Raw genomic sequence first — 20453 nt, 5'->3', positions numbered from 1 at the left:
TTTGGCTTATGGTCTCAAGCTAAAATGAATTATTTTTGGGAAATGAGGAAAAATTTGTGTAAACTAAAGTCCTCATCACCTTTTGAGGAAATTGAGAATTAACATTTTAGAGATTATTGGAATAAAGATAATCCATATATAGTATATTCATTTGGCACTTGTAGTGACACTTATAGTCAAAGATGAAAGGACTCTGACTTTAACGAAGACATTGAAGGTACTCAAGATCCTAGGTCAACCAAGCCTCAAAGAAAAATTGTTAAACCTCAAATGAGTGATTCTATTAAATAAAAATTTACTAAAGGGGAAACTATGATACAAAATATGGGTTATGCAGATATAGGGCCAATTGTTGCAATTGGTGAAGGGATTTGGAATCCAATTGTAGTACCAAACCCACCAAAAAGTGGATGTCAACTATTCATTGGAATCTCTAATGAGATTAAAGATGACTATTTAAGAAAGGCCAAAAAAAATTATAGTTCTAAAGTCATCCCAATACAATATTTGTTAAATCATCAAATCTAGTTGAAGTTTGTCTCACTTGAACCTCATGCAAAAAAGAAAAAATTTATGACAATTAAAATGAAATTAATATCATTGGTTATGCCACCAATGTATACACCACTAGCTAATGGAAAAAACCCTTAAAATAATACTAAAATACCAAGATTTGGAGTGGGTTATCTTAAGGTTGTTAGAAATCCTCAAAATAGAATTATAGGTGGAATAAGTGTAACTAGAGTTGGAGAAGCATATAGAAATACATTTCATAATTCACCTTTTAAAGACTCAATTGTGTTAGCAAACCCAAATTTTAGTTTAAATGACTTTGCAACAAAATTTGACCACACAAGAAAAAGAAACAAGAAAATTATGAAGAGGTTTAAAAGTGACGCAGTTGTTGAATATCAGGCATCTAATACTAATAGTGTATCTCCAACATAGGACCCAATCATTGAAATGATGAACTTTATGGATTTTATGACCCTATCTAGATATAATAATCCATCAGGCAGTCTAAAAAATCATAATGATGTACATGTTACCAATCTTCAAATAGATTTCTTGAAAGTGAAAAATATTGATAAAATCAATATATCAAAAGAGACCAACAAAATGGTCTACTCTACACTTTTGAAAGCAAACATAAAAAATAGAAGGCTTGCAAAGAAAATAGAAAAGTTAAATGACGACCTTGATAATGTGAAGGCAAAGTAGAAAGTAGTAGATAATAGCTTCAAAGAATTGTAAAATGGATAAAGAACTTGTTGGCGCTCAAAATTGCATGGTCAATTCTGAGCACTATTGAAAAATTCGGGCCTATAAATGCTTCGTGAAGCCTATGTACCTCACAGTTGAGTTAATGCATAAATGGTGTTTAATGTTTCTAACACCTTCCATTCAGCCTGTCTACCTCTTCCATGAAGATAGATCATCATTCTGAGCTATTTGGCAGAGTCCTTTTTCGAGCATTTGTCAAATTTGCAATTCTGCCCCAGTGTCAAATAGCAACAGGAGGTTGTGTTTGCACCTAAATATCTTGCACCCAAAAATGCGTCATGACTTACCCCTTTAAGAGTGTCTAGTATCCATACATGATAACCTATTTTTTAGATTTCGAGTTGTTTGGAGTCTGTTTGACTAGGTTTTGAATCCCTCAAAGTTGGTAGTTTACTGTTTTCACACATTTGCAAAATATTCAAAATTCTGGCAAGCCCTGTTTGACGCGATATAACTTTTGACCAGTTGGCCCAAATGTTGAAATTTCTTTTTGCATTGCATTGTACACGTCAGAGACTTGTTATGTGTTAGGTTTCATCTTTTGATGAATCTGTTTGATATGTTTTCAAATGCGATTCCAAACGAGATTTATGACGTTTTACTGGTGTCAGCACTTGCAGATTTGTCAGTACCCCTATTCATGGCGTTATAACTTGAAATTCGTGATTGGCAAGATCGAATGGATTGTACCATTTTGTTGTCCACTAAAAATACTACAAGTGTGCCAATTTTCAAATCTTGATGAATCCATTTGTACACTTTTCTAGGGTCATTCCATTTGTAAAAGTTGTTATCTTGTCATTGTTTCCTGTCCTGCAAATCTAGGTAGCCAACTTTAGATGATTGCCATTTGCGTCCTGTTATTTGTCATGAGCCTAGATCCTAGATCCATAATTTCCTCATGAAAAAGTTTTAATGCCCCAATTTTCATCTTTCCAAGTGTTTGTTTGCCCTGTTTTCCAGGCCAAATCCAAACCCATTTAATGGTTTTCTGACATGTTTATTTGCAGGTGAATTTAAGTTGGCAACTTTGGGGGTCGATATCTTTTGACCCCGATGTTTTCATACGATGAGATATGACAAGGCTGTTGAATGTGTCAGAGGGATGATATACCTTGAGTTTCAAAGTTATGTTAGATATTTGAATTAGTTTTTAAGACCAGCCTACGGGCCCTGTCATCAAAAAGTCACAGTTTTCAAAGAGTAGAATAAATGTGTTTTCAACGATCAATTTGTGATCAAATTTGACTCCAGTCAATTCGAGAGGGTCCGTGGATCAGTCTACAGATCAGCTGCCCGTAAAACAAATTTTTTTTAGCTGGACCCACTTTGGGGTCCGACTGATTTCATCAGAACTGATAAATATGTGCAAGTCCAAGATCTTTAAAGAGGATATTTACTTTGATTGCTTGATTAAAGTTGAGTTTATAGAATCTCAAGGTCAAGGTAAGAGCTCTTAATTAATTAAATGGCAATTTTGAAGGTCTTGTGTATGACTTAATTGGGATGGAGATTCTCACTTTGGAAGCCCAGTATGTTGATGCCAGTCAGTCTCACGGGCCTTCTCGAAACAACTTCATTTTGTTAGCTTTGTCAAGATCAAGCTGCTGAAATCTCTGGATGAGGCATGCATCTTGGAGAGAGCAAACATGTGTTGGAGAGCTCGAGGTGTGAGTAGAAGGTCGATTCATCCAGTGGATGGAATTACAAGTTTTATGATAGTCAAGTTTGTTTACAAGCATAAAACATATGAAGTGGACCAAAAGTTGAGAAACTTTGAAATTAAATGGTGGTAATCAAGGAGAAGTTCGGGGAACTACAGTCGAACAATTTAATAATAATCCTGATTTAAAGCTTCTTTTGACCTCCATCAAAGCATAAAGAAGTAGAGCAGCTGGCTAGTAAAGAGGGTCTCCCATGTTTTAAGAAAAGAACTCTGCATCCAAAGTCCCCAAGGAAAGGAAGTTGTTCACAAAGGAGAGTCACATGCAGGATGAAGAAAAGGGGCCGGCTAGGGAGTGAAGCCGCAGATGTTGAATGAACAGAAAGAAAACCAAGGAAATGCCAATGTTAAAAAGGAATAGCCCACATTTTGCAAGAAGAGAGAACCTGTGTGAGGACAGGGGAGCCATGAAGAACAAGAAGATTAAACATTAGAAAAGATGGTAGTTTAGAGAAAACAAGGAACCCCAAGTGTTTAAAGAAGAACCCTGCAGTCAAGCAGCCCATTCGTGCACAGCAAAAGAAAGCATCTATGAACGATTCAAAGGCACCATTTAAAGGAGGACAGGGTCAAAGGGAAGGCCACACCCAGTGTAAAAGGGGGTAGTCGACACATATTGATAAAGGATCATGCAAATTCTAAGGAAAGCCCTCCATGCACAGAGCTCACGCATTGTTTGAAGTAAGCCATGGCTAGGAGAAATGATTCAGCTAAGAGCACAGGCAGTGGAAAACAGTCAATGGCATATATCCCACATTTCTTGTGGGTGAGACTTCTAAAGTCGTTAAATAATATCTTGTGTGGAGTATGTAATGAATTGAGAAAGAGGCCTTTTGAAGGAAAACCTCACGCGGGACTTGACCCAGATGCTACCTGGAGGTGACATCATTGTGTCACAGCTTATATTTTAAGAGAAAGTGCAAAAACATTGATGTGGCACCAAAAACGATGATTGAACGAGAAAGCGACACATGGATTGATCCGACACATTCTGCATCCCTGCAATATGAAGTTGCGCCCGATTTAAATAATGCGAGAATGCGGTGGTGGCAGGGCCCAGGCTAGGGGTGAGGTAGGAAGGTGATAAAGCAATAGGCGAGCCAATCAGGAGCTGCCACATGGCAGCCTAGGTGGCGCCCAGTGGGCCCAGAAAAGCATAGTGAAAAATTGAAATGCAAAAAAGTAATAATTTTAAATTATTATTTCCAAAAAGTGGTTTGCACGTCAGAAATTTTGAATTTCAAATGGGGATATTTGTTCTAAAGTTTTAACTTTAGATAAATTTAAAACTTTCAAATTTTAAATTTAAAAGTGCAAACATGAGTGCCATGACAGAGGAGACTATTTTCAAACGGACTTTCAGTGGGTTTCTAGAAGCTGAAATCGGCGATGTTATATACCGCCGGAATCGGGAAAAGATGAACTATCCGATTTCGGAGTCAATTTTTGCACAGGTAGTAGTTGGTTCAAGATGCAAGAGGTTTTCTTTTAGAATTCCATATTGCAACCAAATTCAGGTGTCAATGTTCAATTTTGATTTCTGGCATGGTAATGAGCTAAATATGGATAAAACATAGTAAAAATGCAATTGGGGTTATTTCAATTCAGTTGAATATCATTTTCCCCAGGATTTCATGAGATGTTCAGATTTTAATGACTCAAAAGGGTTTTTATCATATGAACAGAGATATTTTTGAAAGCAGTTGCTATGTATTGATGAAATAGAAAATCAAATCAGATGGAAGAAAGAGGTTAGAGAGAGAGTCTTTTCAGTTGCAAGAGATGAAATTCTAAGGGGACACATGTCGATTGTAGGTTGAATCTGAGAATTTATCTTCATCCTATATTATTCTTTCTTTCTTCCATTTGAGAGGTCACAGTTTTTTGGTCCCAGTTTTTTGGTTCCAATTCCTTGGAAAAAATCTGTTCATGACTGTGATACCAGATTTTGGATCCAGTTCTTGATGTATTTCCAATACTAAGATACCATATTCTATAGCATTTCTCTGTTGTATTGAGTAGCATGTATGTTTTATGCAGATAGTTCTTTTCTGTTAGGTGATCTATGAGTTATTTCCTGTACGTCTTTCATGTATTCATTTTCAAGGAGAATGAATAAAATACAACAAAGGTGTCCAAATTCAATTTGAGTCTTATCTCCTATTTATGGATCTGTAATCTTTCTAGTTTGTGATCAAGGATCGTAGATTAGGTTGCATCTCATTTTGGAATGTATGTGGTTAAAATGTCTTGCATATGGATCAAAGAGCCATGTAATTGCTTGGTATTTATCACAGCGTTTGCAGATTTCATTATGGGATATTTTGAGTATGAGATTCAAATCTAAAGTGGATGTCTATTCACAAGGTGAAGGATAGATCACGGATCTGGATGTAGTAATATGTCTCAAATTTCCAAAATATGTATGGTTATAATTCATTTAATTGCCCAATAGATAAGGCACTGATCATAAATAGGATCACTAGATTTTGTTGCTCGTATTTGAGTCTTGCTGATATCAACATTATTAATCAAACGCTTTTCCCTTTCATGTTGAAGAGCTGTATTAGAATGCCCTCACTCAACTTATGAGGTTCTTAGATCTGCATTTAGCTACTATAGATTGATGATTATTTCATGAATTAATAGGAGAAATAAGGGTTTTATCTTCTTCATATAAGATTCAGTGTATGCTTTGACAACTGGTACCATATAAGGAATCTGTAGGTTCACCCGCCTAGGTTTTGTAGAGCCTGAAGTGTAGAAGGAGTATAGCCTTATAGTTGGCCTGGTGTCCGAATGGATGTGTTGATAATGGGAGTTAGCTGCCCCTAGATATGTTTTGTTCTCATCTGGGTAATTGGAAATGGGTAACATTTTCAAACACCAACAGAACTCTTCTTCTACAAAGATAATTTTCATGCAAGAAAAGAACAATGAACAACTAAAAATCTAACTAAAGAATAGGATGAGTGAAATAAAAGATTTGAGAATGAAAAAGATGTACTAAAAATATATTCAAGTTTGTAGAGAATACTACACAAGTAAACAATAAATTAAAAAATGACCTGGACTCTACTATTAAGGAAAATAATAATTTGAAGATTGAATTGGATAATGAAAGGAAAAATTACTCTACTAAAATTGCCATCAATAATTTGAAGAAGGCATTGGAGAATGAAAAGGAAAATGAGGACTCTAATGCAAGAACAATTCATAATTTGTAAAAGGAATTGGAGAATGAGAAGAAAAAAAAAGAGGGGTCTAGTGAAAAAAAATCCATAATTTGAAGAAGCAATTAGAAAACATGAAGGAAAAAGAGGAGTCAATTGTAAAGACAATCCTTGATGTGAAGAAGGAATTGAAAAATGTGAAGACTAAAGAGACTAGTGTGAACACAATCCATGATTTGAAGAAGGAATTAGAGAATGTGAAGAAAAAGGTGGAGTCAACTGTAAAGAAAATCCTTGATTTAAAGAAGGAATTGGAGGATGAAAAAAAGAGGAGTCTACTCATATTAGAAACACACTCCATAATTTGAAAAAGTAATTGAACAATACAAAGAAAAAAGGAGTCTCCTATGAAGACAATCCATGATTTGAAAAGGGGACTGGAGGATGAGAAGAAAAAAGATGTAATTACTACAAAGACAATCCAAGATTTGAAGAAGGAATTGGAGGATGAGAGGAAAAGAGAAACTAATTGGCAAAAGAAAGTATAAGAAATATGGAAAAAGAGTGATGTCTAAAATGATAAAAAAAATGGAGAATGAAATTGCACAAAATACAACTACATCTTCCAAAGACCATCACATCAAGGATAGTATAAGAAATATGGTTAAGCTAGTCAAACAAGAAAATTATAAAAAATTAATGTAGAACACCAATAGCTTGTTTGAATGGCTTGATTTAATTAGAAATGTTAAAGGTGTCTTTGAAAATGTAAAAAGATTATTGAGGATAAAAATTTAGTATCTTCAACAGTTCATTAGAAAAAATTGCAAAACAAATTTTGTATAAAATAAAGAGATCCATTGACAAGAAATTGGAAAGCCAAGCAATAAACAATTGTTGTGATACCTTTATAATGGCCTTAGCTATCTATCAAAATTGTAAAAAATTAATAGAAATAAATGAAGCTATGAAATCTATTTCTAGGGACTTGATGAAGATGAATCATAACATACTTCACTTGAAATTTTTTGGATTACCAAATCTAGTTGGCTCAAAAGGAAAACTCATTTAAAAAGAAGATTACATGAAGTAGTTCCACAACATTGTGAACTCTGATTTAGCTAACTTTCTCGAGGAGACCACCCAAGAAAGAATTGTAAGTTGCATCAAACCACTATCAACATTGAATGCAGCTATAGATAAATTCCTTGATTCATATAATAATCTCTTCAAAGTACTCACTATTGATGAGGTTAGAACTATTTATGTACAACCTAAATAATAGTGAACCTCCAAATGATGCAATAGTGCCCTGAAGAACATCCTTGGAGTTGGGACATCTACTCAATCTATTAGTTTCAATCATAGCACTACCAAGTAATAACTTAGTAAGTGATAGTTGTATTAAAAAAATTTCACTTTTTGATCTTTAATTTTTAAAACCTAAATTAATTTTAACTTTTTTTAAAAAAATTAATTGTTATAGTAATTAGGAACCAACCTATTATTATAGTTGGATAGCCTACTACCTAGAGGAGATGGAAAAATTTTCCCTACTCCTACCTGAAAAATTTGTACATTTGGTAATGTGATTTTACACACATAATATAGCAGTAATTATATTATATATACAATTACAAATTGACTTGTAGGCTATAGCTATTTTTTCTCCCTTGTATCTGTATAAGGTAGTTCATGTTCATTTGCAAGGGGTTTTAATATTATACTTCTCTAGGCTTTAAATTTGTATAATTGTTTGTAATTGTTCAATGTATTATGTATTATGTTACATGCTGATTTATAAATTTATAAATTATAATACAATTTTTTGAAAGAAAATTTATTATGTAAAATAAATTATGTTACAATTTCTTTAAGAAACTAGAATCAATGAATACATCCCCATGTCTAAAAACTAGAATAAATGAAAATCTCAACATGTATAAAAACTAGAATCAATGAAAATCTCAACATGTCTAGACTCTAAAAACTAATTTCAATGAAAATCTCAATATGTAACATGTTTAAATGAAATTTAAGCATTTATAGTAGTATAGTTAAGTATGAATTGACTTCTACAAGCACAATCAGTTAGTAGATAGAGTCTTAGATATTGGTAAGACCAAAGAACATAAATTAATTTGAATTGAAATTGGTAAGACCAGAGCTACTAGCCTACTGCTTGACTCTCAGAGAAGGTATTATATTTTCCATTCCAAATCAACTAGCTCGACAGCAATATTATCAAAATCCTCATCATTTATTTCATTTAAAATTTGATGAGTTTTCTTCAGATTTACTATTAGTATGCATGTTGAAGTCAAATTCATCATCATTGCTTTCACCATTAGGACATGAACCACTTCCAATGTCATTATTTTTTATACTTGCATTGTCACCACCTTTATCTCTTGGGGAAATGTTGGCCATCACTTTTCTTTGACTTTTTTTCTCCAAATGGTTAGAGCACTATCGCAAGGGAAACTATCTACCTCGGGGTAAAATGACAAACCTGTGTCACCTTTATAAAGAAAAAGTATCCCAAAATGCAAACTATTCAACTTTAATGACATAAAACTTGTATTTTTTTAGAATTTGAAGATGATGCAAATTGATTAAATGTGTGAAATTGGATGAATTTTATGCCTATAATTTTAATAAAATTTTGAGTAAGAATTTATTCATTTTCTTAAATTTTGGTGTCCTATTTTTAACTGCAAAAAATATAGGGTGTAGTTCTCGTCAAACTAGTATATGCAAATCATCATTTTTTATTTGATTTAAGAATATGTTATAGATGGCATATATCACTAGGGAACACAAAAAAATGGTTTTTGATGTTTTTTTTTAAAGTACTCAAGGTTGACCTTGTCAAAAGCCAACAACTTTTTCCTCCCATCAAAACTTTCCTATTAAATCTATACTTTTTTGAAAAATTTTAAATATTCTTGAAGAGGATTCTATCCTGTAGCGATAAATATAAATTTTAATTATTTTTGCAATGATTTCCTATTTTTTTCCTTTCTTCAGGGAGAATCTTCTCATATATTTTGATTAAGTAAAAGTAGGTTTTAAAGGACCCAAAACCATTTTACAAAAAGTCCTGAAAGAAATAGAGAATAGAGCAACATAGAGAGCACCACAGAGCATACATAAAAAAGACCTCCAAAAAGAGCACTGAAGAGGTCATTCAGAGAATTGCTGAATAAAATAGCAAAAAGATACCAAAAAAGACACAAAAAGCTAGCTAAGGAGACTTGATCAAGTCCAATGCCTTGTCCACAAGGATCCGCACATTTTTAACCACTGCCTTGACCTCGTCCTTTTTGCCCATGTCCTCAATCTTCTTTGAGTGAGCCCGAGTATGCTTGTTGGGACCTTCACTCTCCACAACTTAAGGGGAGTCCTGACCTTTCTCAATCTCCACTTTTTTTAGTAGAGTGCTCACATTCTCAACAATTTGTTTAACCAACTTTTCCAGATTGCTTATTTTGGTTTTTAGTTTTGTTATCTTCCAAAATCATTTTCCAACATAAACTGGTAAGCTTGAAATATTCTAGTATTCACTCTCTCAACTGATTTCTCTGACCAAGGTTTGTCCAAAGCTTTTATTATTTCTCCCTCTTCATTTGGATTCTCCATAAGATAATATTGTTCTCTTATTATGTTTCCAAAACAATATGCTTGATCTCTCAATCAAGATTTATCTAAAATTCTATTTATAGTTAACTCCATTGATTATTTTAATTTTACAATAATGCTTAACCAAAGTTGTCATCCTTCTTCAAAAATCACTTAGATAGTTTAGAGAACAATATTGAGAAAATATATAGATATTACATCAAATATTAGTTCCTCTGGATGGAATCTATATCTAATTTGTGACAAAAGTTGCAGTAATGTCACTTTAGAACTCAAGCATAGAGTCAACAATCTTCTTGAAGTCTTCAATTCTAACATGTGAAAGTACATTATGTTGTTCTACTTTAGTTCTTGAGTCATTGGGGTCGGACTCAAGGTTGATGTAGGCATAGTACTACATCGATATGTCAACTCCATGTACCCTGGCACATAGATCATTGTTTGCACCAATATGTAAAATATTATGAGGATTACAAATCTATGATTTCTATCCACTTTGAAAACTTTGCAATCTCCATATTTTCCATATCTCCATAGTCAATTAGAGTACACTTTAATTAATCATATAAAATTTCCACTGCCGCACTACAATTTAATTTAGCAACAAATAATACAAAGGGTTAATGGAAAAGATCTTTTACAATATAAAAATACATGCACACCCAGGAATTATTATCAATTGGTTTACTTCATTTAGAGGCATTGCAATGAAATGCAACTATTTTATTTTTTTCCCTCATATCTACTTTTTCAACCTATGCAAGACAACTAGCCCATTCACATCCATTGTTTACTAACTAGTGACTAGTCAAATAGTTTTGAACTTTCAAAAAGTGCAATAAACTAGTACTTGAAGGGTAATCTTTTACAGGACACACTCTACTCAAAATATTAAAGGTGACACTTAACTAAACAATTTTTTCCATATTTAACACTTCCATTGCATTCTCAAGGAAATCTTCAATAGAACCTTTCACTACAGAACACTTCTCCCATAATTGCTCATGTAACTCACATAATTCAACATTCCTAATATACAAATAATTATCCTTCATTTTTCAAGATAACACTAATTTTTCAACTTCATCTATAGTTTTCTTTTCTGTAAACTTTACTGGCATGCTTTTCTATGGTATCAAGTTTAAGCTACAACCTATTTTCCTTCTTTGATATCTCTGTGCAAATACTACATTTGCACACTATAGGATACTCTCCATCAATTAGATTAGGCACAAAATTTTTCCACCCATTCTAATTGAAAATTCCTTTGGATAGATCATAATATGATTAATCATTTGTTAATTCTAATTTTCCACCTTCTATGGATGAACATCATTTATGGCATCAATTTTAGTTTTATTAACCAAGTCTATAATATCATTTTATGTGTCACTTTTTCTTTTCTCACCAAAGTCTATAATATCATTTTGTGACTCCCTAATCAGGGGAATTGCCTCAAAATCATCTTCAAGTTCATCCTCGACTTAGATATCAAACTCCCCAACTTGAACTTCTTCAAAATGGTCTCCAACTTGTGACAAATCTCCTTTTTCATTATGCACTAGACAGATGTAGGATATGAATCTTGTAAGTTTCCAATATTTTCATGAGCAAATTATGTTGATAATGTTCTACATTTTGGTGGCCTCTCTTGGATTTTAGGGATCCTATCAAAACCCCTCTTATTTTACATTGCAAAACAATAAAGAATAAAAAAAAAAATATGAACTTGTTGAACAAAAGAATTTTATAGTAGACTACTTAGACTACATATAATAACAATAATATGATTCATTCACATAAAAAGTGTACACCTACTATAGTCTACCGTACTACCCAATAAAATTTGCAAGCCTATCTAAGCATGCGAGATGTCCAAAGGGTATCTATTACCCACTCCTAGTGGACAATAAATAATAACCACATAGAAAATAAATTAAAAATCTCTTACCCTTTAAGAAAACCATGAGTCATGAATACTCAATGGCAATGCACAGTTCAGAACTCTGAAACTTCAGCAACAATAAGAAATATTAGACCATAAAAGAGTGAATTGTGTAGAATTATAGTATCTTATGAATGCATATATACAAAATTAGGTTGGTGACTTGCATGAGATTAACAAGAGAGAATGTAAAATTAGGTTAAATGAAACTTCCTTTGTAATCCCAAAATATAAAATAGTTCGCTAAATAGGGCTAGTTCATGACACACGTCGGTAAAATGGTAGATGATGCCCAACACAATGGAAAACATTTTTTTATACTAATATAAAACAAAAAATTTCCAATAAGAAAACAATAGATAAATGATGGCAAAATATTTAAAATAATTGTATCCTAAAGGTATATTATATTGGTGATTAGACCAGGGTTTTCAACCAATTATGTGAAAACTAATGGGTGGCTATCATGAGCTTTAGATCCAAATTTTGTAATTTTTTGGCGATGTGGTTGACCAACTTTATATGTTCTATTCACCAAATGATGACTGGTCGATGAGACAGAATTGTGAAACGGTGAAGATTTGACACTAAAAAAATCTTCACTAAGAGTTAATAAAATAATAGAATAATATCATATAATCTTTTGATAATTAATTTACTATTTATTTGAAACACCATTACTAGTTACCAAAAGCATTAACTAAATTTGATGCACATTGACATCACCTTTGAAATTTATGCAGTTTAAATGATGTAAAAAATAATAGATAACCATTTTGAATTTTAGGGAAAGAAGACTTTGTAAATGCAAAAATGTCAAGCCAACGATGAATAGAAGTATAATTCTTGATGACTATTTAAATTTTCAAAGAATATTTCCATGCTAAGTGACTATGCAAAAAGTACACTATTCCACATAGAAACTCATTCTTAACCCTTTTCATCATTAGGTCTTAGATTATAGATTAAATTTCACGTAAATAAAGTTGATAAGCCACAAATTTAACTATACATGAGAGATACATATCTCGATAAATAAATAAAATGAAGTATAAATTAGAATTTATTGCTTTGATCTAAAGATTTTTAAAAACAAATAACATCTTGTGAAATCCATTAAAGGTGTCTCAAAGCTCTTCCATCTCAAAATAGTATTTCTATTCAAAGAAAAGTATTTGTATACACACAACAATTTGAAATATGAAAAACATATAACATACACATTGTTGCCCTATTCTTGTAAGCAACATAAACACCTTAATACTCTAGCTCAATTTCTTTTAGCAACTTATACAAACATATGCAAGATAGTTTACATCCTACACACACAAATGTCATCAAATGTCCCTCTTCTTTTGTGAAATGAAAAACTCATACACAACTATTTAAAGAAATTATTCTTTTGTAGACACAAAATACATAAGTATCATTTTGTATTTATTTTTTTGTAATTTGAAGATGCATGAAAGTGACACCTTTGGAAGATGGACATGATAAATTAGTAATCCGACTTTTAGAATCATTTATGATTGAAAATTTACTCTATAAACATAGAACATAGGCTCTAGAGTTATTCCAAAATTATTACAGTGCATGCATACCATCTTTTACAAAAACTGTCATGATTGAATTCTATGCAACACAAGAAAATATAAATTGATGTATAAATGACCTCTTTAGTAAAAAAAAATCTTTAATTTCAAGAAGATAGTTTCAGCAATTTTATGTATTAATCTATATATTTAATCTTTTAATAACTAATCATATATAGTCTTTTAATAACCAATCACATATAGTATCATACTTGCTAAATAGCACATTGAAATTTCAAATATACAGAGTAGATAAACATTTGATGTATTTATGATTAATAGTTTCTCATAAGGGTATATTGCACGTGACTTATCCTTTCCTCACTACTCGTGAGATGAATGAACGTTTTATTGGTAATAAATGGTTGAGAGTTGCAGCTGGCAACAACCACCAGTGTCAATACGAAGATGACACTACTACCTAATAATATGTTATTCCATACACAAACATAATCCTACGTGTGTACATATCTAGGGGCAGAATAGAATACTGTAGTCGGTACCAGAGGCGCAAGCGAAAGTGGCAGTGTCATCCTTAGCATAGCTATATGCCTGAGGGCACTGGTTCTTGAATATCTTGGAGTAATTTGTGGCAGGGCAGTTATCAACATACGCATTTCTGCAGCAATACTGATCAGTTTGGAAGACATTGCAGGCACTGTTGCATCCGCCATCAACCTTCAACTCGGAAGGGCACACTGCATTAATGTCAGCCTTGCAGGCAGGGGCGGTGCATTTTGTATTGGTTGGGTTGATGGCAAGAGGAATGTTGAAACCATCGACGAGGGAGACGTCGTAGTAGTCCTGGTCGCTCTGCGTGTACTCTGCCAGCGTTGCGGGAACTGCTCCGGAGGCTCTGCAGCTCAGTTGCCCGCCGCAGTCACCGGTCCGGCAGCTTCCTTTCCCGCTCGCATCGAAACTGCAGCCCGTTCGTCCCCAGAACCTTGCCGACGCTGTGCCCGCCGCCAAATTAACCGTCCATGTCTGCCCCTGGTCAAGCCGCTTCCCTCCTCCAGGCAACCCCGCTGCCCAGACTGTGTACCCGCACTGGTTCTTTATATCAAACTTAACTGCTCCCGCCTCTGAGACAAAACACGCACACTTTTAATAATTGTTAGCCTTGGAGATGTCTATACCATTTGAGTAAACAAAAGAAAGCCTTATGTCACGAATACTAAGAATTACCTTGCACGTGTAAAGAGATGGCCAATGTGGCCACAAGAAGAAACGCAAGCTCTGATACTCTGGCCATTATATCGGTGTATCCCTATCGCATGCAGAAAAGATTGAACGAAGAGATGGATGAATTTTCTGATATGGGGATGGGTTTATATAGGCTGCTCTGCCTGTTGCGTCGGTAGGAAGGACACAAAAAAAGCAAAGATGCAATGACCCGACTTTAATAGCCGTGTATGATACGGCAGTCCTCGTGTCATTTTATTCATTTGTTTATCTTTTACAAGCACGTATGACCACTCGAGCTACAAGAAGCGCAAGATGTTTGCCATCACTGGGTCAGCATTTAAACATTTCTCTGGAAGCTCTCAGATTTTACTGTGGAAATATATTTTCTGTTGATCACAAGTCTTCGTCATTATTAATTATTATTAAAGAGTACATTGTTATCATCTTATCACGTGATCGATTATCAATACGCCAAGAACCATCAATATCGACTTTCTACACTCTAAGAATGAATCATGGATAAGAATTCTGACTTTGGTGCATTCTGATAACGAAATAGAATATTATAGTTCCAATATAGATAAAACCTTTTGAACAATCACATCCAAAAAGTTTAAAACAGTCTTAAAATAACAGTTATTGCTGTAATTAATATAGACGCCGACTAGTTAGTGTTCGCTAGAATCTTGTGGGCAGATGAATAAATTTGAGTATTCAAGTGTGAGTTTAATTACTTCCGCACGTTACGACGGAAGGCAAGACCCGACTTCAAAGCGGCCTATCTAATGAGAGCCCAAGTCTTTTGAAATTTGAGGGGTCATTCACAATCAGACTTCTGTTAGCCGGTTCAACATTTTATGCATCCTCAAAATCTATTTATTTGTATTAAACCCACCGATCTGTATATGTCCAACATCCTAAAGTTGCGTAAACCTCAGCAGCAGTGACAACGCATGTTGCAATTCGTACTTACAACAGTTGTAGAAGGAGAGATATAGCTTATATAATTTTAACAATGACTTTGAGAACGAAGACGTTATAGCTTATATATATATATATATATATATATGTAAAGAAAGGATAGTAAAAAACAGTGAAATATATATATAGAGATAGAGAGGTAAATATGTACTATAAAATAAAATAAATAATATAATATAATTAATATCTATAATAAAATTCATCTATAACTAATATAGTAAAGTTGCTTAATATTGGAGAAAATATTGTGGTTAAATGCATTTGAGATGGAGTAATATTAGGATGGGTGTGTTAGAGTGGGGTTGTCATTGCACCAAAAGAGTAATGTGTCAATGCCCTATACAACCACTTAATGCATAGTACACAGGAGGTGGTTAAGGCCTTTTTCACAAATCTCGATGAGAGTGTTGGCCATTTTTCCAACAATCTACTCCTCAACTTTACCCAAGGAATTGAGGATTCAAACTTGTAATACCACTCGTTAGAGTGGGGTTGTCATTGCACCAAAAGATCAATCTATCAATCCCTGATACAACCACTCAACTTATAATACACATGAGGCAGTTCATCCCATTTTACGAATCCCAAGGAGAGCGCTAACCATTTTTCCAATAGGGTGACCTTCCTAGAAGTATTAGTCCTTTAGCTTTGTGAGCATCACCTACATGTAATGAGGGGTACGCATTTCAATCATTTTCATGAGAGTGTGCACTAACATTCATGAGACAAGGTTAATAAGTTTGACTAAAAAGCTAGACAATTGAATCTTCATAATGCTATCATGTCATGTCCCCTATTCAAATAATTAAAAATAAATAAACTTTGTTAAGGCAGGCAGGCTCCAAAAAGGTGAAATTTCGAAAAAAAGGGTTAATCTTTGGAAACCAATGGACTAATAAATAAAAATTATTATTAAATTATATTTTATTAACCCCTCTTGGACGTGAGTTAGGGTTATGCCCTCTTTAAAAGGGGTTTGGAGGCATTTTGGGCTCATTCTACATCTTGATTCTTGATAATTTTATTGTTGTTCTTCAGAGGCTGCCAAACCTGTGGAGAAGGAGACCCAAGAACGAGAGTTTGCAAGTTTCCAGGAAGGCTAAGGACGGGAGTTTGAAGCCATTCCATGTGCATGCTCATACAGAGTTTGCCCTTGTGCTGAATAGTGCCGATTTGGGTGTTTTCGGGGTTGTTTTTGGTTTGAATTTGGATTTTCAGTTGAGTGTTTCATATCAGTTTGGTTTGCTGTTGTATTTCAGACTTTATGATGTTAAAATAGAGCTGAATATATGTATTGGGACGTGATTAAACTTTTGAGATAATTTATGAGTGTTTTGTGGTGTTTCCGGGCATTTTTGTGTTAATTTCGGGAGCCCGATTGAGCATAGTTTTGCCCTACATTTGTGATATGTTGTGTAAGGGCTATACAAATCTGGAAATGTCATTTTGTAGGCTGTTATGCTGCTGAAATCTCTGTAAAAATGTCCATTTTCAGATTTATTAATAATTTGTGAAGTTGTGAAGTTTTTGGCACTAATTTGGACATACCCGGTTTGGGTTTTATTGGAAAAATTGGCAGATCTTTGTAATATTGGTTGTTTGATTTTAAAGTTCTGATTTGAGGCTGAAAATATCATAAAAAATCAGTAAAGGGACATTACAGGGGTATCAGAGCCGTGATCTTGCCAGCCTAAGGGTTTGTAGAAGTTGCATGTCAGTTTTAACAACTACCCAGATCTTGCATGTCAAGTTTTGATAACTACCCAGATCTTGCATGTCATATTTTATGATTGCATGCAACTAAGTGAAAGAGAAAAAAGATATTTGTAGCGAGAAAAGAATAAAGAAATTTTGATTAAACCCCCAGTTGAAAGCAAAAGTACAAAATCCAAGGAAGAAAAAAGTATGGCTGATCCAGATGAGATGGCAAAGAAATTCTTCCAAGACATCCAAAATACTCAGAAGCAAACAGTGGATGGTTTGGCGGAAACTAGAGAGGCTTTGCGGATATTGACAGAAAAATTACAAGGAATTGCATCTATTAATGAGAAAGGGAGCACTTCAGAGGAGCTGAGAAATGGGAGATCCACACCATCTAAATCAACCAAATCCATTTTTTTGCCTGCAGATGAGCCACCAGTACCAAATCCAGCCATTAATCCAGTGGAAGAGGTTACAGGTAATTTGATTACATTAAGAGCTACTTACAATGGCTTAGATGATGACTTTCGTAGTTCAGTTCCTTTTAGAGAATATGTGGATATGATGAACGCTTTGATGCCCAAGAAAGAGAATAAGAGGGAGCATGACGCAAGTGGAAGAGAGCTCAAAAATAAAATAAGCAAGTTTACAGCACCTACTTTTGATGGAACAAATAAAATTTCAGCTAGAGCATGGCTACAAAAATTACAAACTTTCTTCACACTTAACCCCATGAAAGAGAGCGATGCTATTCAATTTGCAAGTCTACACTTGGAAGATGCAGCCTATGATTGGTGGTATCATGGAATGACTACTCAAGGTCACGATCAGGTTACTACATTTGAAGATTTCAATCAAAGGGTGATAGATAGATTTGACCTCAAGAATGATGAAGAGTACTTTAAAGAATTGTCAAAGTTGAAGCAAACCAAATCAGTTAATGAGTATATAGAAGAATTTCAAAAAGTGGCTATTATGGTACCTGATATGAGTGAAAAGAGGATCATTTATCTTTTCCTTGATGGTTTAGAAGATTCTGTTAAGGGTTTGGTTAAGGCTTTCTCACCCTCAACCTTACAGGAAGCTATCAAAAGAAGCTTGCAACTTGAAACTTGTGTGCCTATGAAATCAATCACTAATCAAAAACCCCCAAATCTTGGGCAACATAAGGGAAATTTTCAGAAAAAGACTTTCCCAACACTACCACCAAAAGATGTGACAAATGTGGCAAAAAAGAAGGTAGATGAAGAGACTAGGAGTGAATTACGAAGGAAAAAGCTTTGTTTTACTTGTAGAGAACCATGGGTTCCAGGACACAGATGTTTGGGGAAAGGTCAAGTGCACTATATTGAAGTTGCTTCAGAATCTGATTCAGATGAGCATGAGGAATTCCATGATACTAAGGAGGAGGTAGAAGAAGAGAAAGTAAAAGAAAACAGCAAGGATGGCACTTTAGCAGCATTATCAGGAGTCCCAAGATACCATCCCTTCCGAATTCGAGGGGTACTAGCAGGGCAAAGGTTGACTATTCTTCTTGATAGTGGGGCAACTCACAATTTTATTGATGAGGGATTTGTCATGAAAAGAGGGCTTAAAGCAGAAGATTTTGAGGGATTCAATGTTACTGTAGCTGATGGATTCACTATGCCTTGCACACGGGTGGTGAAACAACTCAAGATGACCTTAGGAGATTATGAGTTATGTGATGACTTCTATGTGGTTGGTATTGGGGAGACAGATCTTGTATTGGGTGTTCAATGGTTGCACTCTATCGGAGGCTATTACATGAACCATCAAACTATGGAGTTTAAATTTCATTCCAATGGGAAAGAAGTCATATTGAGAGGGTTATCGAATGGAGCACCTAAGGCGGTCTCTGCAAAGAGGATGGAGAGGACTTTTCGAAGAGGACAAGTAACATGGGCAGCAGGAGTCATAATCCAACCAACAAGCTCTCCCAAGAATCAAGGTAATTTCCATTTTGAAATTCAAAATATTCTTGATAAGCATAGTATAGTTTTCAATGACTTGCCTCCAGGATTACCACCAGATAGAGGTTTTGAGCATGTTGTAGAGTTAGAACAGGGTGCCAAACCAGTTATAACAACCCCATACCGAAAGAAGAAAAAGGATGGTACAATGAGAATGTGTATAGACTACAGGGCTCTAAACAAGAAGACCATAAAAAATAGGTATCCCATACCACGCATAGATGAACTCATTGATGAGTTACATGGTGCTGTATACTTCTCAAAAATTGACTTAAGAAAAAGCTACCATCAAATCCGAATGAGGAGTGAAGATGTGGAAAAGACTGCTTTCAGATGTCACTATGGGCACTTTGAATTTCTTGTTATGCCATTTGGACTCACTAATGCACCAGCAACATTCCAATCTTGTATGAATAAGGTATTCAGTCAGCATCTTCGAAAATTTGTTTTGGTATTTTTTGATGATATCTTGATATACAGTAAAACATGGGAAGAGCATCTAAAGCACATAGACACTGTTTTGGGAATCTTGGAGCAGCAATCCTTCTATGCTAAGCTATCTAAATGTGAGTTTAGTTTGACAGAGATCCTATATTTGGGACATATTATAAGCTCTAAAGGAGTACAGGTTGATCAACAAAAAATCCAGGCAATTTTGGATTGGCCTCCACCCACTAATCTTACACAGTTGAGAGGTTTCTTCGGGTTGTGTAGCTACTATAGGAGATTTGCCAAGGGATTTTCTCAGCTTGCTGCCCCCTTGACTGATTTGACAAAGAAAGGAGCTTTTGTTTGGACAGAAGAGGCACAAAAAACATTTGATAAGCTTAAGGAGGTAATGAGTTCATGCCCTGTGCTTGCAATTCCAGATTTCTCTTTACCTTTTGTTGTTGAATGTGATGCTTCGGGAGAAGGTATAGGGGCTGTCCTAACTCAAAGGGGACATCCAATAGCATTTGAGAGTCGAAAATTAAATCAATCAGAGAAAGGGTACTCCATCTATGATAAGGAAATGTTGGCAATCATGCATGCACTTCATAAGTTTAGACAATATTTGGTATGTGGGAGATTCATTGTAAAGACAGACCATAATAGCCTCAGGTTCTTCTTGAACCAAAGGGATTTGAATGATCGTCAACAAAAATGGGTAAGCAAATTGCAAGCTTATGATTTTGATATTGAATACATGAAAGGAAAGAATAATGTGGTTGCTGATGCTCTCTCAAGAAAGCCCAC

The 20453-nt window shown here is 34.4% G+C and overlaps 1 protein-coding gene across 1 annotated transcript; it reads right to left on the bottom strand.

Annotated features, from left to right (window-relative positions):
• Positions 1 to 13608: 13608 nt before the first annotated feature.
• Positions 13609 to 14663, bottom strand: LOC149544080 (pathogenesis-related 5 protein Jun a 3.0101-like). The gene is made up of 2 exons (XM_089798673.1): positions 14545 to 14663; positions 13609 to 14441 (listed from the first exon to the last, which is right to left on the bottom strand). The coding sequence occupies exons 1-2, from the start codon at positions 14609 to 14611 to the stop codon at positions 13831 to 13833; spliced, it is 678 nt and encodes a 225-aa protein (XP_089654799.1). The 5' UTR covers positions 14612 to 14663; the 3' UTR covers positions 13609 to 13830.
• Between the last annotated feature and the right edge of the window lie 5790 nt (positions 14664 to 20453).

This window comes from Cupressus sempervirens, chromosome 8, assembly GCF_028749045.1.
Source record: "Cupressus sempervirens isolate cs-2001-9-10 chromosome 8, ASM2874904v1, whole genome shotgun sequence".
Lineage (NCBI taxonomy): Eukaryota > Viridiplantae > Streptophyta > Pinopsida > Cupressales > Cupressaceae > Cupressus > Cupressus sempervirens.
This window is presented reverse-complemented; position numbering and strand designations above follow the sequence as displayed.